The sequence below is a fragment of the Daphnia pulicaria genome, chromosome 1 (genome assembly GCF_021234035.1).
Source record: "Daphnia pulicaria isolate SC F1-1A chromosome 1, SC_F0-13Bv2, whole genome shotgun sequence".
Taxonomy (NCBI): Eukaryota; Metazoa; Arthropoda; class Branchiopoda; order Diplostraca; family Daphniidae; genus Daphnia; species Daphnia pulicaria.
In genome coordinates this window covers 12774028-12798839 of record NC_060913.1, presented here as the reverse complement: position 1 = coordinate 12798839, position 24812 = coordinate 12774028, and the positions used below count along the sequence as shown (strand labels likewise).

The window sequence follows — 24812 nt, the reverse complement described above, 5'->3', positions numbered from 1 at the left end:
CCCAAAATCCGGGAATTGTTGTTTAAACCGCATGAAAGGAGAACATTGTTGTGGTGTTACTTACTTATGGCTGACGTCGAAACCAGGATTGCACGCACAGCGGAAAGATCCGACTGTATTGACGCATATGTGAGAGCAGCCGCCATTACGGTGGCTGCATTCGTCAATATCTAAACATTTCAAGGGACACAGTTATTGTCGTCTTTACTCATTAGTGAATACTGTAGTGAATAATGTTCCCAAAACCCCTTATGGATCGAGGACCCACTAGTGCAACCCCAAAAAACTCGTCCAATTAAACATTTTAAAAAAAAAATAGAGTTCGTGACTATTGATCGCAAAACTGTTTACAGGACTGAAATATTTTCCACTCTTTTTTCCTGTTTGCTCGAATCCAAGAATCTTTGATAATTACCGATGCATTCGTTGCCTTCAGTCTGGAAGCCGGCATTGCAATCGCAGCGATAACTTCCAGGAAGATTGATGCAACTGCCTTTACAAGGTTTGAGTGACACACACTCGTCCACATCAACGCAGCGTTCTCCTTCCAATTTATAACCCTTTTCACAATCACAACGATAACTTCCTGGTAAATTTGTGCACCGGCCACCACACTTGTAGTTCAAACATTCGTCAATATCTGAAATAGATGCATGTCCAAAAAAGGAAAACAAAATCAAACTTTGATTGGGAGCTCGCAACAACGTGTTTATGTTATGTCCGACCTTCACAACGTCCATCACGCAGTTCGTAACCAGGGTCACAAATACATTGATAAGACCCTGGGAAATTAATACAAGCACCATTGCACGGGTTTACTTTGCATTCATCCACATCTAAAATTTCAAATGAAATGGAAAAAATACAATTAAACCATTTTAATAAATTGATTATAATCATTTCTGACAATCTTAATTTGGCCATGTGGCAGTGCTGCCTTCATTAGCATAAACGTCAATTCTGGGAATCAAAATCAGACAGCACATTTTTCTTGATATGTGTTATTTTTGTTGCAATCTTCTTTGTTTCGCTGGTCGTGTCTGACGTCAGGTACATTTTGGCTGAAAAGAATGTTAGCCGATAGCCATTCAAATCAATCAGTGTCGACTTTCGGTGTTGAACATTTGCCAGTTTGGGAAAAACCCCCACTGATACAGAACTGATTAGAGCGAAAACTCCCATTCCCGCAATGCGTGAACAATGCAAACGCCAGGTTTTTCGCACGTGTCACCCGGTTTCTTCAAGTCGACTCTTTTTGGTATTCACAAAGTTGGCAATCTTCTTCTTCTGTATAGACTACAAGTTCTGCAAGCACAATTCATCAAAAGGTAGGACAACTTGATTTATCTTTTGATCATGCACTGTCAGCTGATTCTTGTCAGGAAATATTGCCTTTAAAGGACTCTTTTGTTTTGGCACCTGAGAGTTACACGATACAGAATGAGACATTCATGAAGAGAAATAAGAGTTGGATCAGATGCAACCAAAGGGGGTTCTTTGAAAGTTTCAGCTAGCTCGTAACCTATTGACTTTGCTCTTTCCCAAGTTTATTGCCACAAGTTTTTGTTTTGACAACTGTGTAAACAGCGTACATTTCTACCTCTGCCCAATTATCTCCACAATGCAGTGGTGTAGTAGTCTATACAGTATCGAAAGTTAACTTTACCTTCGCAGTCTCTGCCTCGGAGGGCGTAGCCAGGTTCACACTGGCAAGCAAATGATCCCTCGTTGTTGATGCATTTGGCATTTGTACCACACGGTTGCTTCTGGCATTCGTCTATATCTGTTTTTTTGTTGTTTTTCCATACGAAGATACACAGGTAATTAGAGAGGTCGTGGAAACAGGCCAAATCAGAGTTTGGCTTCTTGAAAGTTTTTACCTTTGCAAACGTTGTCGTTAAACTCGTAGCCAAAAGGGCAAAGGCAAGTGAAAGATCCTGGAGAATTGATGCACTCGACCGGGCATGGGCTGCTAAGACATTCGTCGACATCTAAAACACAAAGACGAATTTTGTAAAGTTTTCTCCGTGTTTGTCTTTCCCCTTTTTTTGAAAGGAAAGTTTGTTTTTACCTGAACAAGTTCCGTTATCTCCCAGTTGGTATCCAAGTTCGCAGGAGCACGAGTAGGATCCTTGAGTATTGATGCAAATGCCCTCGCAGGGGTCGTTGAGACACTCATCAATATCGACACACTGGTCGTCGTTATTCAACTGGAAACCTTCGGCGCACAGGCATTCGAAGGCGCCAACCGTATTGCGACAAATGTCGTCGCAAGGATTGCCGATTGCGCACTCGTCAATATCTGTAAATGTCATAACGATTTTCAGATATTTCCCGCCTTTTAAAACAAACTTGAATCCAATAGTAAAATTGCCAACAAACCTATGCAGACATCTCCTATGAGCTGATATCCGGGATGACAGTCGCAGATGTAGGATCCTGGGATGTTGGTACAAAGTTGATCGCAGACTCCGTTGGGACACTCGTTGATATCTATCCAAATTGAACGAAATTGAATTTCCCTCTTTTTCACGTCTCTCGGAAAGTGATCCCTCTCACCTGCGCATGTCCCGTTGACATTTTCAAATCCATCGTCGCAATCGCATCGGTACGATCCCTGCAGGTTGGTGCAGGCCGTTGAGCACGGTGACAGTTCGGCGCATTCATCAATGTCTAGTTTAATTTAAAGTTTTATTTTTGTATTTTATTTCCCCCCCCCCCCTCAAAAGAAAGTTCTGTCTGTTGGAGAATCCAATTATTTTTAGTTCAATTCCAACCTGTGCAAGCTGTGCCAATGCTCCGGAATCCTTCCGGACAAATGCACTGGTAAGAGCCAAGTGTGTTGTGACAGGAGCCGCCAGTTGCGCGACACGAGTGTTCAGTTTCTTCATCCAGTGATGCACATTCGTCAATGTCGAGGCAGCTCTTGGCGTCCGTTTCGCTCAGACGGTATCCACCGGGACATTCGCACCTCATTCCGCCTTTGAGATTGACGCACTCGTGTGAACAGCCTCCATTTTCCTTGGCGCATTCGTCGATATCTTTTTTTTTTTCCAACAACACCCAAGACTTTTTAGCCCTCCGCCCGAATTTGATTGAATCTGTTTTTATTTATATTTTTTACCTTTGCAAGTTTTCTGATCGGCACGAAGCTTGTAGCCGGCCGTGCACTTGCATTCGGCGCTTCCGGGCAGGTTGACACAGTGATGAGAGCATCCAAAGTTGGGCAGCGTTTGGTCGGAGCATTCATCCACATCGACGCACGTTTTGTGGTCACTGGCGTCCAAGGAGTAGCCGGAGGGGCATGAACAGTGGGCCGACCCATCCGTATTGACGCACTGATGCGAACAACCGAAATTGTTGCCCGTCGAACATTCGTCAATATCTGGGAAATCGAGACCGCCCATTATTGTAATATTGAGAATCCCTGATTACTAGATTTAAAAAATTGATTACCTCGACATGTTTTGCCATCGTTGGTCATTTTCCAGCCACTGGGGCAGTCGCAATGAGCCGATCCTTGCGTATTGACACAGAGATGGGAGCAACCGAATTGATCCTCTGTGGCACATTCGTCCACATCCAAACAGGCCGATCCATCTTCGGCTTCTGCCAGCCGATCGGCTAGTTGAAAACCTTCCGGACAAGTCTCTTCCAGCTCTGGAATCTTTTCTTCCTCTTTAGTCTCGACTATTACTGCAGGAGTAGGCGTCGTCGTCGTCGTCGTGATAGGATCGATTTTGTTCTGTTTGTTGTCTTCCGGTTCTTCCGGTTCTTCCTCCTCTCCATCTTCGCTCTCCTCCTCTCCTCCTTCTTCTTCTTCTCCGTTTTCTTCATCTTCGTCTTCTTCTTCTGCCGGAATGAGAGCGGGCGATTCCGTGGTTGTGGTAGTCGTCGTAATCGCTTCCATCGTCGTCGGAATTGACGTGGTGGTCGTTGCCTCCGTCGAAGTGGTTGTTGGAGTGGGGGTGGTCGTGGTAGTCGTAGTAGTCGTCGTGGGAGTGGTGCTGGTGGTTGAAGTGGTCGTACTCGTCTGAGTGGAACTGGAAGTAGCTGCTTCCTGGATTGCTTCCGCGGCTTCTCCATCGTCTTCCTCGTTTTCGGCATCTTGTCTGTCCTCTTGCGATGACGCGTCGTCCTCCTCCGAACAGCGGAAGGAGCCGATGGTGTTGATGCACGTGCCCGCACAAGTTTGCCCAACGTCCTCCAATTCGCATTCGTCCATGTCTGTTTTTGTTTTTAACATTTTCAAATTAGTCGATGGCCATTTATAGTGTCAATTCCAAAACCGGTTGATCGGATCAGAATGCGTGTACTCGAGTCACTACTAATTAGAGCGAACTTACCTTCGCATGTTTTCCAGTCGTCGCTCAGCATGTAACCGTCTGGGCAGGTGCAGAAGGCCGTTCCCAGGGTGTTGAGGCACGTGTGAGAGCAGCCGAAATTGTCGCCCAAACTGCACTCGTCGAGATCTTCGCACGTGTGCCCGTCGGACGCCAGTTGAGTTCCCGGCCTTTCGTCGCAACTGCACTCGTAACTGCCGTGAGTGTTTCGGCAAGTGCCCGCGCACGGGCCGTGACCGTTGCGCAGCAGACACTCGTTGTGATCTAATCGTTTCGCCGCGCGCGAATTTCAAAACAAAAAAATGGCCACAATTTCATTAGCTTCGCCCTGAGCCGATTGACAAGCGAATCACTAGAGAAAGCGTCCGTTTCAAATTGAATTAGATCCCGCTAGAGGAAAAACTAAATGGGTAATGCTCCATTTAAGGCCATGGGGGAAAAATAGCGCCGTCCGTTTGAAATTTTTTTTCCAAATAAAATTCTGGGACTACATGGGGGGAATGAAAAGAGGTCGGCATGTATTACGGGCCGAAAGAGGTAAAGATAACGCAACAGAAAAAAAAAGGTTTCTATGCATTCCCATGTAGTGTGTGTGTGTGTGATGCATATGAGTGATAGGCTGATTGTGTGTACGCCGTGTTGTTGCAGCCCGGTATTTGTGTTCTCCCCCTGTTTATTTATTTTTTTACTCGACTCCTTTTTTGGTGGTTAGAATTTTCGGTAAGAGATAGATGGGACGTATGGATGTATCAATAAAGGTGGGCGCTACATGTATAGGCAGCGTGGAAAAAATGGATGACGTGTCTACAATCTGTTGCGATGAAATCAATAATCCCTGCGGTCATACGGGCCCTCGTGTAATGAATGTATATGTACGTACCTATGCATTTCTTGCCGTTGGAAGCCAGCCGGAATCCCGAGGAGCAGAAGCACTGGTAGGAGCCTTGTCGATTGACGCAGGTTCCCTCGCATCCGCCGTTGTCAACCGCGCACTCGTCCACATCTGTTTTTTGGAGGTTTTTTTTAATTTATTTTCCCGCGGGTGAAAAACAAACAAACAAGAAGAACCGTGACATTCAACATTTATCGTGAGACGGACCGATGAATAATTGAATATATTCATACGGTTTTGAATCCCTCTGCCCAGCCGTTATTTATTTTTGTTTGTCGAGGGGAAAGAAAAAAAAAACGGAAGAAAACAATAAGCGGAGGTCGACCTCGATCCATCTCTGGTGGATGGTATAGGGAGACAATGTCTATGCTGGATAATAATTGATATCCCAGGCCCTATGGGATGCGTTTCACTGGTGATTTGGAAATTCATTTTCCAGCTCCTTTGAACCGTGAAGCGGAGTCGACAGGAGCCCCGCAACAGTTTTCTTTTCTTCTTTTCTTTTGTAATCAAATTCATTATACAATCAGATTAGGATTCTCCTTCTCCCGTCAAGTGTAGACGATTGAAACGCTCAGTCGGGGGGAAGGAAAAGATTGTTGTTTTGTGTGCAGAACAACCCTCTTCTCCAGCTCCCTCCATCTCCCGTTTCTACCCATTAAAACGGTGTATATCAAAGTGACATGGAAAGACCTTTGATTATGTAAACTAAGGATGCCGACCAAGGCCGTTGATATTTTTATCGCCTCTTCTATTATGTGATCACGACAAGTTTTTTTTCCTTATTTTCCTTTTTATTTTATTTGAGAAATAACTTTGGAGGATTGTTGAATTTTTATGGCGAATCGCGACCCTCGCCCGAATTCTTTTGCTTTCCCCTCTTTTGTGTGCGCGCGATAACGAATCAAGAAGTTTGAAAGAAACGAGTCAAAAGAAACCTGTGCAGCTGACTCCGTCTTGGGCAACGACGTAGCCTCGGTAGCATAAACAAGTGGCCCGTCCGCTGGTGTCGTCGCAGATCTGCTCGCATCCGCCTTTATCCTCGCCACATTCTGACTGTCCGGTGCCGTAGCCGTAGCTGCCGGCGTTGGCCGACTCCTCCTCCCTCTCGGTCAGAGCGTTATTGCTCACTGCGCCAGCACCTGTGTGATTACCAAAAAAAAAAAAAAAAATACGTTGAATGGGCACACACATTGTTAGATTCATTTCCTTTTTCAGAATAAGAAACTACAAAGAAAAAATCATAAATCAGCGGCGAGATTTTTTTTTTTTTTGTTTGCGTTGGTTTGCTCAGGTGGTGGTACCTTGATCGGTCTGGTCGGTGTCGGGTATGATGCAAATTGGGCTCGGTCCTATCCAACGCCCTTGCCGGCAGTAAAGACGATCGGCGTCCGGGACGACAAACTGGTAGCCAGCAGCGCACTGGAACACGGCAGCGGCGTAACGATTCCCACCACCCGGCCCTTTGTTTCGCTTCCTATTTCGAAAGAAGAACACATAAAACAATCATTATTGTTTAATGTCAAGATACCGTAACAGCGTTGCTCTCTCCGAGAGAAGAGCAAATATCCCCCCGCTTGTGCCATAAAAATACAAAAAACAAAACAAAAAGGAGATCAAATCACAGCCCCAACCGATGGCTGTAAATCAGAGTATAGGGTGCGGTCGTCCAGTCACGACAACAGTATTTCATTGACTTTCACGTCTGTTGTTTCGGGGGAACGAGAAGAATGGAGAAAATAGACTGGAAATTCAGGCGCGAATGAGTTAGCGTGAAATCAAACCATCAACAAGGATGGCGATGAAAACTGTCCTGGGCGTTCAGCAGTCCCCCACTATGTCTGTCTGTGGGTCTAACGCGGCAAGTGTTTCCAACCCGTTAAAGATCGATCGATAAAAAGAGGTTTTTTTTTGTGTGTTGGGCGGCTGAAATAAATTTACTGAAACTGGATTGAACGGTGAAAAAAAAAAACACATCATCTGCATATTACGAAACAATGTTGATTCCTAGTATCGAGCGCATTTCCCCCTTCTATTTTCAAAGTTATGTTAAAATATTTTTAAAGATTTACAGTAGCGGAATATCTTGTTTTTTCCCCTCCCCTTTAGTTCACCGTTGACTGATTTTCTTGAAGAGAATAAGTAACGGATGATTTCTATATTTTTTGAGAAGACTAACCGAATGTATTTGATTCCCGATCCGTGGGGAATGGCTGGAGCTTGGACGACTGGACTGTTGTTGTTATCGGCATCGACCAGGCAGGATTGATCCAACGTGGCGAAATCCACTGGCGAGTTTGGTCCGGATTCTTCCGCGCCGTCCGTCGATTCGACTTCGTTGACGTTTCGAGCCTCGCTGCTGGCGCCCGATCCTTTGCCAGACGGATGTTTGTTATCGCCGTTGCCTTTTTTCCCTGGGAGAGAGAACAATAATAATCGGGAAAATGATAATAATAAAAATGCTGGACGTTCTCCGCATTCTCTATCCCGCCGAGAGAAAAAGAGTCAAGTGCTGGGGCCCGTACCTTTATTCTTCTTTTCTGCGGGGGCATTGGTGCTGCTGGAAGCCGGCGGAGTCTTTGATGCTTTGCCTTCCGCTTTATTCTTTGGCTCTTTAGTCGCTTCCTTCTTTTCAGTTTTATTCTTCTTGTCTTCCTTTTTGTTGCCTTTGCCGCCGCCGTCCTTCTTCTTGTTGTTATTCTTGCCACGGCTGACGGGATCCTCGTCCGACGCCGTCATCCTGTTATGGAAACGACACCCAATTGTTATTCCAATGATCCATCACATTTTCTCTAATCATTCGGTCAAGTCTTGCATCATCAGTCATCATTTGGAGAGGTGGTGGTAGTAGTACTCGTGTTAAACCTTACATCGATAAAGTTGGGTTGGCTCCAGCTGATTGGACGTCATCCATCCGGTCTTGCTCTTCTTTGGTCATCATCTCGGCCATTTCCGACGAGCCTGTGAAGAAGAATCGAGAGTCAAACAACAAAAAAGGGGCAAACCAATTAAAGTTGAGTGTACATATATATAGAGGCCGGCCATTTTTCTCTCAACTCTCTCTCTCTTTCTGTCTCTATCCTACTGCCCGTGTGTGTGTTATCTCCCTGACTTTCGGTCTGGTTTCCGCCGATCAATTTTCACGCCACATTGAACAGCACGCAACTTTGTTCCACAACGAGTACACACACACACACACACATACATAATATTTATTTGAGACCGTATACATCTATACAGCTCTATGCCGTATAAATAATAAGTAGTGTAGAGTCGTACACGCTTGAATGGCCACCAAAGTTGGCCATCTATATACGACCGGGCACACGAGAGAGTGGATAGGGGCGTTTGGGTTTCTTTTGAATGCGCAACAAACGGAACGGAACAGAACAGGAAGGAAAGTGCATTCAAGTCTTGTTTTCTTTTTTCTTTTCTTCAAAACGTCGTAGCGACATTGAGTCTGTACACGTGAAACGGGTTGTAAAAAAAAAAGTTGACCAGGAGGGAAGGCCGGCCAGTCTTCTTCCGTTTGATTAACTTTCGTATCAATTCTGAAATTGATTTCGTTGTTGTCCTATTCTCATTTTTTTATTTCTGCCACTCAGCCCCTTTATCCAGGAGCAACGAAAGAAAAAACTTGTTCAAATAGATTCAAATTGTGTTTTATCACTTAACGGAGGGGGGAACAAAAAAAAAAATCTGAAAAGCCCAGAAAGTTGTAGAACCTCTTTTGTTTGGTATATTGGTTGTTGGGGTTCTACGAAATGAGGTGCGTAGAGTAGTGTACCGTGTACATATATTACTCGTAGAAGTTGTTGTGATCATTTGATTTTTAATGAAATCTCCTCCTCCTCCTTATGCTGGCTCATCTTTTTTTCTTTTTCCCAGAATCAATATTGATTCAAGCGTCTTGTGTGTTAATAACGAATGCAGCTAGACGCTAGGCTGGGCTGGGCCCCTTTTCTGTCTTCAGCCACTACGTTTCCTCCCCTCTTTATACTAGGAGCGATTCAATGATGACGAGAATTGAAGAAGATGAGCTTTATCGATCGATGGGAAACTTATTGGGAGTTGGCAGCTAGGGGGAAATAGAGTGTAATCAACTTTCTTTTTTCTCTTTTTCTTTTCTTCTCTTCTTCACAAAGCAAATACACAAGCAAAGGATATGCCCACTGCCCAGGTGGTGATTTGCCTACGCTGGAAGTTTAGAGAGAGACACGAAGAAGAAAGGGGAAACTTGTTGGAAAATGGTTTTCCAGTCGTGTTAATTAACCGTTTTGCATGGGAAACGGGGATGTTGTTGTTGTTGTTGCCACCTCCCACCACGAAAAAAAAAGAAGATGGCTATAAGAAGCCTTTTGGGTAAATTTGGATGTTGTATATATGCAGTGTGAGGCACAGCAACGAGTTTTGCCAGCCCAGGGGTGTCTCTCTCTCTCTCCTTCACTTTACAATCGACTCTCCGAGTCTATAGAGATATGCTCTTTCGCTGATGCCTACGTCGCCTTTGCGTGTTCGTGCAATGATGAATCGAATGTCCCGCTCACGCCGGCCGTCTCTTTGGGAAACAACAACCACAACGTGGGGCCCCTTCATTCAATTGGGGGGAGGAAGGTTTTCCAGCGTTTCTTTCGAGGTGAGAGAGTCCCACACACACTCTGAAAGAAAAAACGAAATGATGAGTCGTAAAAGAAAAGAAGAAAGAATATTATTATATATATTTAGGAATGACAATAGGGCCCAGCCCTGGAGCGGCCAGATGATGGACCGTCCTGCGTCTTCCCACTCAGCCTTGGCCCGGCGCAATCGTCTTTTCTCCCAGCCAAAGTGGAGAGAAAGAAACTTCACAAAAATCAAAAAAAGAAGAACAAAAGAGATGAGAGACTCGTCAAAAACCGTCCAAAGGGTTGGTTGGTTGGTTGGTGTGCAACAGTCGATAGCTGCCGGATTCGTCCAACATTTCATAATAACGGCCGTTTGAGCTTCTACACAGGCACTGGTGCAAGAACAAAAGAAAACGACACGAGCGCTGATGATGAGCCCGTTAAATAATCTTAAACAAAAAGGGGGTTGAGCTCTCGCTTTCAAGACGCCGGAATTTGTTTGGTTCAGGTGAACGAGCCCGAGACTTGTTTATATATTCTAGGCCCTAAATAGTCAAAGCGTATCGAAAGTTAACATCTCGTTAGAATCTCTTTTTTTCCTCTTTATTCTGTTTTGTTTTTCTCTTTGGGTTTGTTTTCATTTTTCTTTTGCGGTTGTTATTCTTTTTTTCTTTTAAGCGCCGTGTTGAAAACAGGAACCGAAAAGATCACAGAGAAAAGAAGAAGAAGACACACGCGCTCGCTCGTTAAGAGAAGAAGAAGATGAAAAAAAGTGTTTTAAGCTCGGGGACTTGTTATGATAGTAATTCCATATGGGAGGGCCACGGTGGCGGCGTCGGCGGCTGTTTGGGGACTCTCCGACGGGCCTTTATATTCGTTTTTAAGTAAAAGTCTACTTATACTGGTAGGGCCTTGTTTTCCTTTTTGGGTCGCCCGTCCCGCCGGACCCATTATACGAACCGCCAAAATGAAATGAAATAAAAGAGCAGAAGAAGCAACTCTGGCCATGTGTCGCTTCTTACTCAGCGTGTGCGTGAGTAGGTACACACTTGTTACTTTTTCCTTCGTGAAGAAAAAGTGGGGAAGAAGAAAAAAGAAATGTTTTACGACACCCGGGGACCACTCCTACCAGTTACTCGTTGAGAGAGAGAGAGAGACAAATTTATAAATGGTGCCCATAGTTGCGACAATAAAGACCCTGATGTTCTTTTTTCTTTTTTTTTATCACTCAGGACCGCATCATTACGGGTTGGGATGGGCTTGGTACTCGGCGAGTTGGAACTAAAGTCGAATTTCCTAGTGGTAATTTGTGCTTTTTGTTTTTATTGGACGTACAAGATTCTTTTGTTTTTTGTTGGTTTGTTTTCAGGATGGATTTTTATGGCTGTGTTAGTTTGTTTTTTTTTTACTTCTATAAATTATTGGTTACGGCCATGATTTCCGGTAGTGTTTTTCTTAAAGGTCTTGTTCAGCTCGTGACAATCAATTTTTGTTCGTGTTGGAATCAGAGAGCATTAGATTTGAAGCTGTTTTGGGCAATGAAGAAAAGTGCTTTTCAGGGTTTCGTGGAATTTCTTTTTTTCTTCTTCTTATTTCAAAAAATAAAAAGGAATAAATAAAAGGGGCAGCGCGTGTGAGAGTGCCACGGCAGTTTGTCTGCCCGGCCGTAAGTTGGGTTACTTGATAGCTTTTTAGCAGTAAAGTGAAGTAGGTACAACGTGAAGGCTTCCGGATGTGACCCCTCCGCCCACACCGGGCCAACACTCACTCAAAATGTTGTAGCCTGGCTGGGCGCGTGCCTCGCCGCAGTTGTCCCGGCCCTTTTTTTATTTTTATTTTTATATATTTTTATTTTTTTAAATCTTTTCCGTTGCCAACAGCAGATGCTTCACCTCTTCTCGCCTTGCCCCTCGTCTGACTCCCGCCGACGCCGGAGTCAGCTGGAATAACTGACTCACACACCATCACCTAACCCACTGGTGCCTACGTTGTGTGTGTGTGTCTGTAATTCCGCTAGTATCATAGGCTAGTATTAGTGTACATACTAGAATATCCTCAATCTCTCTCTCTCTCTCTCTCCGGCCGGATGAGTCAGTTCGTGTGGATCTTTTTTGTTCTTTTTCCTCGTCATTTCCTTTTTTCTCTTTTTTTAATTCCAATCCGTAAGAGACACTGCGGGAGAAATGATGTCATTCGTCTCTCTCTCTCTCGCTCGTTCGTTCTTTCCTCGGGAGAGATCCATCTCATTTCCAATGCTATTTATATACGTGGGACTAAACAGCAGGACCCAGTGAGAACGCTGTGGTATTCCCTCGTTACATTGCCCCAGCCGTCGTCCCGGTGAGAAAAAATTGGAAGGAGAAAAAGAAGAACCGGTTTACACACACACACACACTCATAACCATATCTGCTACAGCTATTATGAATTTGAGTTGTGAGTTACTGCCAGCCCTGTAGTGGTGTGGGCTATCCCTGTGACTTGAATATTCAAACGATTGCCAAGTCCAAGTCCAAGGAAAAGGAAAAAAAAAAATCTTTTTTTCTTTTTTATGATTCATTTTGAGTCTGGTAGATGGGAATTCTCTTGCTGCCAATGTCTTTTCCCCCTCGTCATTTTAGCTGGTTTTTATTGAGTCGAGAGAAAGAGGCGGGCGAGTGTCAAATGGTTTTGGCCAAGTTAACGAAGACTACGCCCTTGTTCGCCATCACATACCAGCAGAGCAACCATGACGACAGTTGATGTTTGGTTGCCCCGTCGAGGATTTATAGACTCGACTCTGCTGTTGGTGGGGAAAAGAAGAGGAATGTCGACAGGAGAGAAACTGGTTTAGCGATTGCTGGTGAAATAACGACTCAAAAAGAAGAAAATCGATGCTGGGATTTATAGACGAGCCCTCGAAAAGTCTCTTTTTTTAATTCTTCTTTTGGGTGAATGCAAATACTGCGTTAGATTGACATCGTTTTGTGTCTGTTGCGCCGGGAATAATGCGGCGACACACGCAGTCACGCCCCGACAGCAAATGAAGAGGAAGAAGAAGAATGAAACTTTTTTCTCGTTGGGGAGATTTTCGTGCGTTTGTTAGCCGCGCTTCCCTTTGGGCGGTGTATACTTTAATTAGAGCCCGAAATCTAAAAAAGAAAATAATAAATTTTTTCTTCTTTTGCCCATCTGGTTTACTCTCTCTCTCTGCATATGTCTTGTTGTTGTTGTCTATAGGTGAAGGTATCCAACTCCTCCCTGGAGGAGAGTTGTATTAGATTTGGATTGTATCTGTCGTGTCGTGTAGCCGATTCTCTCTGCTCCAGACTTGCGCACTAGGAAGACTGGAGTCTCTCATAGCTGCTCTGAAACTTGTATTTCATTGTTATGATTATTTATTATTATTCAGGGCGATCTATACATGTATATATATATACACCCGTGTGTATAAGCTGGCGCTGGCCGCTAATGAATTCTTCCATTCTCGTCTCGGATTTTTGTCTTTTTGGTTTTGTTTTTTCTGTTTCTTCTTGAAAGTTGCAGAAGGGAAAGAAACTGACGTCACCACTGTGGAATGACTGCGTTTTAAGGTGCTCTTGTTGTTGTTGTTTCTATTGTTGTTGGCCTCGGACTTATTGATGATGCAGAGTAGAGAGACTAGCATGCATGCCCCCACCGTCCTTCTCATTTGAATAATGACGGCTGCAGCGCGTTTCTTTCCTTCTTTTTCCTTTTTACTTTTCGTCTAAAGTTTCAAAGTCAGCCAGAGAAGCCAAAAAAAAAATAAAAATAAAAAGAATAGAAAACTTCTACACCTTTAGTAGTTCATTCTCAATTTGAAGTCGTAGACGCCATCGTCATAAATGGGCAAAAGGTAAAAAAACATCAGAATCGCGCGTTCGCCGTCCGCTCCTTATCCAGCTGACTAGGATTGTGTGTCTTATAACAACAACATGAGCGAATCCCCCCGCGCACACACACAATAACAGCAGGGGGGCGATAGGAAAATAACAATAGCCAATTTTTGAACAACAATGTGTCGCCAAATTGAAACTCTTTGACATCGAACGTCCCTTTTTTTTTTTCGCTACGTGTTGGAATTGGGATACCCCGGGCCGATTGTCTTATCGTTTGTCCAATTTGTTTTCTTTCTTTTTGTTTTTTGTTTTGGTTTTCCCCCTTCGTCGGTCTTGTCTCAATTGTTTTTCTTGACGACCTTCCCCTCCTAACCTTCGTGAGCTTTTTGTCGATACGACCGCAGATAAAGATCCTTCCTCTTCTCTACTCTGGCCCAGCAACCTCAAAGTTCACGTTGGGCCTCAAATCAGCGTCAGGCGATGGGTCCTGTCAAACAATTACGTGTCATGTCTTATCTGCCTGTCGACATCTTCCTCTACAGGTAGGCATTTCTCTCCTCTCTTTTCACTCCTTATTGGTTCGGCCTTCTTCTGCTATGATGGCCACTGGGCCACCACACATCGGTTTGAGGAATTTCGTTTGATTCCAATTTATTCTATTTCCCCTTTTGGCCGTTTATTTTTGAAAAAAAAGAATGTCGACTCACCGTTGTCACCGACAGACTGTTGTTGATGTTGTTGTTGGCTGGCCAGATGAGCTTCCAGCTGATGGTGATGAACGCAGACGGGCGGGTCTTGAGTCCAGGTCCGGTTGCGACAAATGACGGCGGCCGCGCCGACCAGTTTGTAGTCGGCGCTCTTGCAGCGGAACTGGACCAGGAGGCCGGACCACAGGACGAACATCTCGCCGTGCTCGGGCGTCTCTGGCTTGAGGCATCCCGATTCCAGTTTCACTTCTGCATTGCACAACAAGCATAATTCAACGTCAATCATTCTAATTGGATAAGAGAATCAATTTGACACGGCGAACAATGGCAGACGTGGGGAAAAGACAAAAGAGTCACACAAATCTTGTGAGCTATTGCAGTTTTGTAACCCTCCCGTATTTAGTAGGAAGGTGGTCCATAATCGTAAATTAGTCGGCGATTGCAGCAGCCGGCCAGCCACTGAAACCCATGTTCTTTTCTCCCGTCGTTAAAAAAATGTCATCATCGACGTTTTTTTCTTTTTCCTTCCAGCCCTGCCTTGCAACAAATTTCCCTTTTTTAAAAGGTTCGTTTTCATTGCCCGGCATTTTTGGGGGTGGTGGGCAAACGAGCGCTCATTGTTTGACTGCGTCGGTTATCTTTTCGCCGTCTGTCCCGCGACCGGAGTCGCCGACAAGACACGCGGGGCGCGCACACAATGTCGTCGAAATGAAGAAGAAGAAGAAAAATAAGAGAAACGGGGCGGTGCCAGTTGGCGACACAATCGCCATGGAAAAATCCATGGCGCACACACACAAAAAGTTTTTTTGATTTTTTCCTGGAATTCTAACCCCTCGTTCCTCATTCTTCCTTTTCTGGTCTGGGTGGGAAAAAAATAATAATAATAAAACGCCATTGTGTGTGTGTTTGTGTCTTAACACACGGGATTCCATTTCTTTTGATTCTATTATTCACGCGAGAGCGAATGGAATCCCGTTCGCCCTCTCTTCTTCCGATTTGAAAAGAAAAAGTGAACCCCAAATGACAATTTATGCTTCGTCGTCGTGTGTTGCGCAACAATGCGTCTAAACTACAACATTTACAAAACGCGATCTTGTCCCTCCCTTTTTGGAGAATAATCTCGAGCTTCTAGAAGACTACGGGATGTTTTCCCGATAACTGTTATTTCCTTTTCTCTCTTGTTTTTCTTGTTGTGATCCTCCACTTTTTTGTTGTGTGGCCCCCGATGGAGGACGTGGAAGACAATGAAAAGGAGCTGTGCTGCTCCTGCTGGCCATCTCCACTAGGCATCTATAAAAGATACACGTGCCCCTGCCTCAGACTCGGTGAGAATTTCATGAGAAATGGGCGGCGTGACATTCAACGTTCCAAATGGGAAATTGAATAAGAGAACGGACGGACGTTTGTGAGATGTGAGGGCAGAGGGGGCAGACATACAAATAGTTCAGAGAGCATAGTACACCATTGCGTCCGAACGATTTGTCACAGCTAGTAGTAAGGGCTGAAATTTTATTTCTTGCTCCTTTTTGGCCATCATCGACTGGTAAGGATCTGACTCGTCCACATTTTTCTGACTATCTCCTTCCTTTTCTTCTCCCGGATCAGCAGGGGAAAATGTACGTACAACTTGTGCGATGAAATCAACTGATAGACTTTCTCCTCCTCTATCTATCTCTCTCTCTCTCTCTCTCTGTTGTGTGTGCACAGTCGAGTACATAAAAGATGATAACCCTCGGTGGGAATCATTAGTTACCTATCCGAAAAGAATGAACGTCTATATATACCTGTCGACTGGGCACAAAAGAAAAAGAAATGCGCCCACAGTCCCCGAGTCTCTGCCCTTTTTGCTCGTAAAAAAAAGAAAAAGTGTAAACACTTTAGCGGGATTATCTATTTACTGTTATGAACTCGGATTCACTTAGTTTTCCTCCCTTTTCTTATATACCGACAATAAAGCGAGAGAGAGAGAGAGAAAGAGCAACAGAGAAAAGGAGAGGCTATAAAACTTTTGCGCGACTCTGATTGATGGTCCAGACTTGGGGGTCGTCGCACAAGGTGTCGTGAACGATTTCTCAAAAAGCCAAATAAAGTCGGTCCGGTTCACAGTCCAGTTGAGACGGAGAGAGATACGGGGAGAACGGTGGAATGGATTGCGCAGCCCTAACGGAAACCCCCCGCGGAGCCCATTCGTCTCGCGGGAACCGGGCCGTATCAATACATAAAAATATTTTTTATTTTTTCTAAATAAGTCTAATGGTGTAACAGATAAGCCGTCGTCGTTGTGGTGTGGTGCCGTGGTACACATGCATAAAGAGATCGGTTTTTTTCCGGCTTTGCTGGGTTATTCGTGTGTGTGGCATTCAGAAAAACTATTCGTGTGACTCTCTTTCTCTCTGGCGGTGGTACTACTACTCCGGGAATAAATAAAAACCTGTTAAAACCTTGAACGCTTGGCTTGGTCTCCCTTTCGGTCCCGTCGTTTGCCGACATTTCAGCAAAACGGAAAAATTTTTCGTTTTTTTCTTTTTCCCTTCTCGTTTTGTGTAATGGTTGAACGAACGACTTGGTGGTGTTGAAAAGAACCAGCCACACACAAAAGGCACGAGGAGAGGAGGATATCAACTTTGATGGTCTCGACGGCCGTAGATATTTCCCCCCTTCACATCGAAATAAATTTACGAATAAAATTATGACTATTTTTTTCTTTTTTCTTCTTCTTCTTCCTTCCTTATTTCTTTCTCCTTGGAAAGGCGGATGGATCCTTCGACAGCAGCAGTCGATAAGAAAAAAGTTGAGAGAGGGGGGAATAGGACAAAATTGTCCATGTAAAAGTTAGTGGAATGGATCTGCTGCGGTCATAAAGACCGCGAGCCAGAAGGGAAATAACCCGAGGTTAAGGTTTGAGGTTTGACAAGAAGCCCCAGTCCTCCGAGTGTGGTCTCTTCGTTCGTTTACAGAAAAAAACGAACGAAACGAACTGAACGAAGGCAACGACGGAAGTGTGACTATTTCTGTTTATTTTCGTGCTGCTGCCTTATATTTTTTCCAAATTGCCTTTACGGGTGGGTGGGCCGTTTCCCCTCTGCGCGGACTCATCGGCTCTCGCTTTTGCATCGCCCGGCACAAACACATTCACGTCGATGGCATTATATAAGCGCTTCGCTGACGTTATAGTAGATGTATATATAAATATACTACACACACGCACACACAAAGTCGCCCTCATCTGACTATATAACGGATGGATTTTTCTTCTTCTTCTTTTTTTCCCCCCTTAGCTTTCTTGAGATATTCCTTGACGACGATGATGATGGTTAGAGTCATATAATAGGGTCGTAGACCCCAAAGCACCTTCGTACGTCAGTGTGACCCCCAGCAGTTGTGATGGTGGGGGCCATCAGAAATCCATTAAAAATGTTGAAGAAGAATTTGATGGCGGTTGGGGAGGGTGACCCTTTTTGCGCGATTCACCGCCCCCGTTTTATGTCACCCACGTCAAGGGCGAGATGATACTATGATAGTCATCGTATTACTCGATTTCTGAGTATCGCACAAGTCTCGTTTGCATCAGTCGACTTGAGAGGCAACCAACACCCTCCCCCGGGGTTATTTGTAGCTCGGCGGACGCAACAAACTGCATGAGCTGCCAACTTATTTGAAAACGGGAAACTTTATTTCTTCTTTGCCCATCTGTCCCGAATGCGCTTTTTTCTTCAGTAAGAGTGACTGAAATGTGGAATGTTTTAAATGGATAGGGGGGAAAAAAAGGGTGGGGGGAATTTTTTTTCCTGTTACGTAATAATCAAGTGGGAGTACAACAGATGTCAGCTGATTGTGTGACCGAGCATCGGAATGCCGAATGAATAATATCTGTCGAGCGCTCTAATACTATATACTATACACGTCGGGACGGGATTTAATCAAATATCCTTTGACACTCTTTTTTTCTTCTCTCCCTCCAATTGATTTGAAATAAAATGGAGGGGGGAATACAATTTTTGTGTTGTCGAAATGACATTTTTCAACCCTCTTTCGTGCGCTCATATGTGGCGTTATAAAAAAGGAAAAAAAAAAAAAGTGATTTCGGCCGGTGACTTGACATCATTCCCGAAGCGCATCGGCATTAGCATATGAAAAGAGAAGAAAATGGTGGTGGTGGTGGTGTTGGGGGGAATACAAGACGAGGCTTTTTGACATTTTTTCTTCAGAGATTCTTTAATCGTTGATGTTTATTTTTTATTATTTATTTTTTCTTGAAGCTATTTATTGATTCAATCGAATCAAATCACGATTCTTACCAAGAAGGGACCACGGGAGAAACAAATTAAAGCGAGCTATGAATAAATAATCATAATAATAATAGTAAAAAAAAAAAAAAGACTATCAAACGAGTGAGGGGCCCTGCGGCTGCTAGCCTTGCCCTTTTTGTCCATCAACGCACTGGAACACTTTGTGGGTTGGTGCGTTACAAAGATTGCTGGAAACGAAGCGAAGGACTTGTATGGCAAACGAGATTCTTTTTTCTTTTTTAGCCCCTCGAATTGTCTACACATGGCGATTGTCTGTGCCGTTTCGTTGGAGTCTCGAAAAATCTTGTGTACATAATTGCCTTGAGGACTGTATACGTACGTACGTCCGACTCTCCTTATCTCGGCACTTGTAATACAGTCAACTGTCAACCACAAAGTCCCTTTGCCTCTGCCAAACAAACTTTTCCCCCATATCCGCTTTTCCAGCTCTTGCTAAATTGCATTCCTCGTCTGATTGGCTGCATGGGAGCTAATACGGTGCGCTTGGCCCATTGCATTTCATTGATATTGACTTGTTGTGTACACGGAAGGAGAGAGAGTAGCAGCAGCAGCAGTAGTGATATTTTGTTGTCTCGTATTTGACAAGAGAGTCTGAGCTGGCGTAATAGGCAATAGACGGTTTACAGTAGTGGCGTCGTCCCTTTCTGCTCGAGTGAGGAATGTTGATTGCAAACATTCTCAGTCCCGTGTCAGAAATGAAAGGAACCAAAAGTGAAAAAGGAAAAAGAAGAAGAAGAAGAAAAGGGACAGGAGATAAAGGGCGTTGTCGACTTCCAACAATCTGCCAAATGTCACACGCACTCAGTTGGATCACGGCGACTTTATTTTTCTTTTTCTTTTTCTAAAAGAATGAAAATGCCTCCGCGTTTTCTATTCACTTTCATTCTGAAAAATTTCTTTTTTGGGAGGAATATGTGTCCGATTTCATTATCCAAGTGACGATGGATTTTCCCAATTGAATCCGACATTGCCACGTGATAACATTGCTGGCATCAAAAAAAAAAACCAGCGGCGTCACGGATGAAATCATCGCTAATGGATGGATCATCATTTTAAACGGTCGATATGGCCGCGGCTGAAATAGATGAGGCGTTGCCAAAGGGCGGGAATGTGTGTGTGTGCAACATTTCTTTCTTTTTTTGTTTTGTTATAAAGGTGAGCAGTTTTGTTTGGCCAGTATATGTTGTTGGCCAGGTTTTTGCTTCGTCTGTTCCCGCCGAGTCGCTTGCCCATGTTTGGTCGTGTGATTGGAGGCATTTTCGGTATTGCGTGTGCCCGGTGGTTGGCGGTGGGTTTTTCTTTCTTGCTTTTTTTCTCTTTTACCTATCGGTCCGTGTGGTAATACTAGAGGATAATGAATGCGCCCGTTTCGAGACCGACCGACCGACCAGCTGGGAGGGGTCTTACTCACCACCGAGGAAGAAGAAAAAAAAGAGATTGCCATTTTTATTTATGGATACGTTCCACGGACGCGCGGTGCTAATAGAATAGAATAGAAGAAGTTGCTGGCGGTTGGACGTCAACCAAACTGGCCGGGCAGCGGCTCGTTATTCCCTCATTAGATAATAAGCGGCGATAGTTTGGGGGGGGGGGGGGCCAAGCGCAGAAGAAGAAAAAAGAAAAAACGAAACGCAAAATGTACGACTACACGATGATGGCGTGTAAGCTGCACGACAGAGCCGTTAGTCGCAATTATCGCCTTATTCTTCTTTTTCTATTCGGCGTGAATCATATTTGGTTGTTTCTCCTTTGAGTGTGTCCCAAATGTTTTAAAACCAAAGGTGGTGGCGCTGGACAAACTCCTTTAGTCATCACCCCATCAACCCAACAAGAGAGAGAGAAAAAACGTTTTTCTCGTGTGATCGATGGACGGACGGTGGAACGGACGGACGGACGGGGCCAGACGAGAGAGAGCGAGAGTCTACGTCCTTGTAAATGCGCCATCACGACCCCACCGGTGTGTGTTGCCGTTGTTGTGTGTATGTGTTTCTTTTCTTCTACTTATACAGTCACGAAACCAGTTGCTCTCAGCGGAAGTTTAAGAGTCAGAGACCACTCCCTTGTATTACACACATGGGCTAGCCGAGGGAGGAGGAGGAATGCAGTCTGTTTGATACGTTTGTTCCATATGGATGTACATTTATGCTCGTAGTAGTAGTAATATATATAGAAGCACAGCTTCTTCTTCTGCTAGGCTTATGGACTTGCTTTTTTTTTATTATTATTATTATTTATTTATTTGGCTGGCCAAAACGGGATGTTTTCTTTCTTTTGAGAGACGAGAGAAAAAGAAACAAGGTTGATGGTTTTGTAGGGATACGACTGGGTCCCTATTTTTCTCTCCGGTCATCAAAAATAAGAAGGAGGGGAAAAAAAAAGAAATAATAATAATAATAAAAAAAAAAGACAAGAAAACGAATATTTTAATACGGGGGAGATGAGGAAGAACACGACAGCCCTAGATCGAGGTGTTGTTATCATCACGTTTTATTTTTTTATTTTTATTTTTTCTTTCTGCCATCGCAAATCGCAGGGGCCGAGGATTTTTGGAGAGTTCGTGAGAGATCCAGCCGAGGGAATTCTCTCTCTCTCTCTCAGACTCTCTTTCTCTTCTTTCTTATCACCATCAACACATCACACAATCACGTGTTGGGGAGCACTCTTGTTATTAAAGAGATGTTTCCAGAGCGACAACACACACACACAGGAGGAAAGAAAAAAGAAAAAAGAGATAGTAGAAGGTTTTCGTGTCTTCGTGTTTGGCGCCAACCAAAAACTTATTTTTTTTTTTTCTCTTTTATTTTCTCCTTTTCCATTTTGGTGGTGGTTGTGTCCAGCAAATTGGAGTGTTAGTGACGGACGGGACGATTGTGTGCCGGATAGGACAGCACCTGGACACCCAGTTGATTTGAAAAAAAGAAATATTCTAGGGCCTGGCACGAGGAACCTGAGATTCCAATTGTAACTGCGCTGGAAATTGTTGAAAAAAAATTTCATTTTCTTTTCTTTTCTATCATTTTTTTTTTTTCGCTTGCTGTTGCGACTGGACCATGTCCGCTCATTCTTCGCCCACGTCAAAGAAACTGGCAAAGTATCGTGTAGTAGTAGTAGCTTTTGAGCTTTGAAAGATGTGAAAAAAGGCCCTCCAAAGTTTAAGTCGAGGAAGAAGAAGAAAAAAAATAAAAAATGGTTGTTGGGAAAATGTATTCAGTGCGTCAGCTGGGCTGGTCCCGGCCTTGTGATGGATGTTTTCTCGACAGACAGCTCCTTTTCTTTCTTCGTCTTCTTTCCCCTCAGCATCAAATGGGCAACTTTTTATTTTTTAGAAGAAAAGAGAGAAAGTACGAACTCGAATCTGTTGGTTAACTCGACTGGGTTCGCGGACCAATTTTGAACGAATTGGAATTTTTTGGAAAGATTTTTTTCTTCCTGGCCTCCCCTTTGGTTTGCCTTTTTTTGTCGACTCTCAACTTCTTCTCTTTTATGTATCATTGATAATAGGCAGCAGCAGGAGGAGGAGCAGCAGCTAGACTAGTCTAATATCGTGGAATATATCTATGAAGAGCAGAAGGGGCCAGGCCCATGTAAGGATTTCCAGACCTTGTCGCTCAGCGGAGCAAAGTCGTTTGAAGCCCAAGAGAAAATGGTCGTCGAGACGATGCGAGCGGCGGCGGCGGACGGCCGGCAGTGCGCGAGTTAGTCGACGATTCAACCGAACTGGCGGAGGAATGTTGATCACGGCTTATGGGCCGGCCGGCCAGCCAGCCGCACAGTTTCTTCTTTCCCATCGAAAAACGGTGCCGGTTCGCATCGTATCAACGGGCCGATCTGTCTTTTTCTTCATTTATTTATTCATGTACAGGAATTAGATTTGTATCCCCTTTGCTCCTTGGGCTCCTTGGGCTCCTCGGGAGTGTGGGCAGTCTGGGGCCCAGGCAACCGGGAATCACAAACACAAAAACAAGAAAACCGTCGAGATGTTTGACGAGTCCAAACAGAGAGAGAGAGAACGGCACAAGATTATCATCACCGCCCGCCAAATTTGATTTTATCCTCCAACCCTTTTCTTTCTTTTCATATTTGGAAACCCACCATTTTGCTCGACAAAATGGAAACAAATTCCTCGTTAACTTTATTTCTGATCTCAGCCGAGTGATGCGACGTCGCAAACAACCAAAATGTGTTGTCGTCTTCTTTCTCTTTTCCCTCGTACGGTCGACAGGCAAAACACACAGACGGGAAAGTTGCGACAATCTGCCTCGCAACTGCGCCAGCAACATCATCCGGAATGGATCTGTCTGCGACGCTGGATGAAAGGAAACAAGGTATTCCCATTTCTTGCTCACTTCCTTCCATCTGACGAGATATGAGCCGCTCTCTCTCTCTCGAGTACACCAGTTTTTGATAACAGCCAAGAAAAAATAAAATGAAAAGAAAAAATAAAATGATTGCCTTGTTGGTCCGCTGCCGTCCGTTGAATGGCACCTTGTCAAACAGACTTGGCGTACAGACTGGAATTGAATTGGGAGGGAAAACTTTTCCGACTTTGTTACGAACGAACGAACGAACCCGTTGCTTGGGTATATATATTTTGGCTTGTGTGTGTGGAAGGCTCACGCAGTCCTGGTTGGGGGGCTGTAGATGAATGAAATATGTTGATTGAATCCAGCGCCAGATGTGCCGCATACACCAGACCCAAAGAAATTCAATATCCTCTTTCACGTCCTCTGGCCGGGGAGAAACAGTGTCTCTCTCTGTGTGTGTCGTGTGTGTCCTATGCCTCTCTCTCTTTCTGTGTTGTATACATGCACGATAGCCGAAGGGGTACGTGAAAGAGAAGCAGAAGAAGAAGAAGAAGCTGGTGCTCGTTATTATTGTCAACCCCATTTTCGTTGAAGATGATAGGGATTTGGGTAGTTATAATGCAAGATCCGAGTCGTACGAAGATGAATGCGTTTTGTTTCGCCCGTGACATTTGGCCGTGCATTGATAGGCGTATACCTATATTATATTTTCGCCCCATCGACACATTCTGATTTGTGTGTTCTTCCCTTTTCCGGCGAGGATAGATATAGATAATAAATCAGTGTAACCCACTAATTATCTCTTTGACGGGCCGGTGTATTAGTCAACTCGGTAGATTTAGTGCCGACTTTAAAAGGGGGTTCCCTCCATCTGGTTGTTGTTATTTTGGAATTGGATATATTTTCCATTGCCCTACATTTGATTTTGTTTTTTGTATTTTGTTTTTTTTAGTTTGAAATTCAGATCGGGTTAGGTAGTCGCTTGCGTGTCAAATAACCATAGAGTCACACACACACACATGTGCTTGTTGTGTGTAGCCTGTGGAGAAATATCGTGTGACCTAAAGAAGAAGGAAAAGATCCCAGCGGGAGGTCCAGTCAAAATAGGAAGACAGATTGCCTTTTATTTTTATTTTCTTTTTTGATTCCTTCTCAAGAGACAATTTCAACTTGTGTGTATATTTATTTCTATCTCTTTCTCTTCTCTGATTTTTTTTCTTTTTCTTTTCTTCTTATTTCATGTGGACTGTTTAGTAGCAGGTTCTTTTTTTTTTCCCTTTATTTCTAAATTCTTTTGCCCATTTTATTTATTTTTAAGTGAAGGGAGAGAAATATTTCCCTGGGTAATAATCGTAACAATAAAAATAACACCTACAGTCGAGAAAATAACCGTCATAAAAAGGAGGGTGAGAGATGTGCCGTCGTGCCATCAATGTTGATCTCTTTCAAATTCCCCAAAAAGATTTCCCCCTTTTTTTTCTTTGGGGGAAAAGAAAAGAAATAACAGCAGTTAACGCATTAACGTCCAACCCCCGCCATCTCACCCCGAAAACAAAAAACAAACAAACACAAAGTTCTTTTTTTTTATCTTCATCAACGTGTCATTTCGTCTAAGAAGAGGAAAAAGAAACAACCTTTCGAGTATAAAAGGCTTATGTTTCTTCTTTTTCTTGATATATTTTTTGGGGGGTTTTTATTTTTCACGTTGATAAGTTTGGACTGGCCGTGGTTCCCCCCGGATAACGTAAACTTTTCCTCCCGAACTCTTGTTATTTATTTCTTGATTTTTTGTTTTCTCTCTTTTGCGTGAAATAT

At 43.9% G+C, this 24812-nt stretch overlaps 1 protein-coding gene and 1 long non-coding RNA gene across 6 annotated transcripts in view; one reads left to right on the top strand and one right to left on the bottom strand.

The window, feature by feature from the left end:
- LOC124337859 overlaps nucleotides 1-24812 on the top strand; it is a 639313-nt gene that overhangs the window by 367518 nt on the left and 246983 nt on the right. The window lies entirely within an intron of this gene.
- LOC124331124 (fibrillin-1-like) overlaps nucleotides 1-24812 on the bottom strand; it is a 37205-nt gene that overhangs the window by 5094 nt on the left and 7299 nt on the right. For all 5 annotated transcript variants that reach the window (XM_046788774.1, XM_046788775.1, XM_046788777.1 and 2 more), the window contains exons 2-20: nucleotides 14384-14632; nucleotides 8106-8196; nucleotides 7761-7975; nucleotides 7415-7649; nucleotides 6540-6712; nucleotides 6174-6377; nucleotides 5224-5346; nucleotides 4347-4607; nucleotides 3457-4227; nucleotides 3125-3385; nucleotides 2778-3041; nucleotides 2560-2673; nucleotides 2383-2493; nucleotides 2072-2302; nucleotides 1881-1991; nucleotides 1667-1783; nucleotides 726-836; nucleotides 416-640; nucleotides 65-170 (exon numbers count right to left, since the gene is read on the bottom strand). In XM_046788774.1, coding sequence (XP_046644730.1) covers nucleotides 65-170; nucleotides 416-640; nucleotides 726-836; nucleotides 1667-1783; nucleotides 1881-1991; nucleotides 2072-2302; nucleotides 2383-2493; nucleotides 2560-2673; nucleotides 2778-3041; nucleotides 3125-3385; nucleotides 3457-4227; nucleotides 4347-4607; nucleotides 5224-5346; nucleotides 6174-6377; nucleotides 6540-6712; nucleotides 7415-7649; nucleotides 7761-7975; nucleotides 8106-8196; nucleotides 14384-14632 — 3973 coding nt within the window. The remainder of the gene's footprint in view (nucleotides 1-64; nucleotides 171-415; nucleotides 641-725; nucleotides 837-1666; nucleotides 1784-1880; nucleotides 1992-2071; nucleotides 2303-2382; nucleotides 2494-2559; nucleotides 2674-2777; nucleotides 3042-3124; nucleotides 3386-3456; nucleotides 4228-4346; nucleotides 4608-5223; nucleotides 5347-6173; nucleotides 6378-6539; nucleotides 6713-7414; nucleotides 7650-7760; nucleotides 7976-8105; nucleotides 8197-14383; nucleotides 14633-24812) is intronic.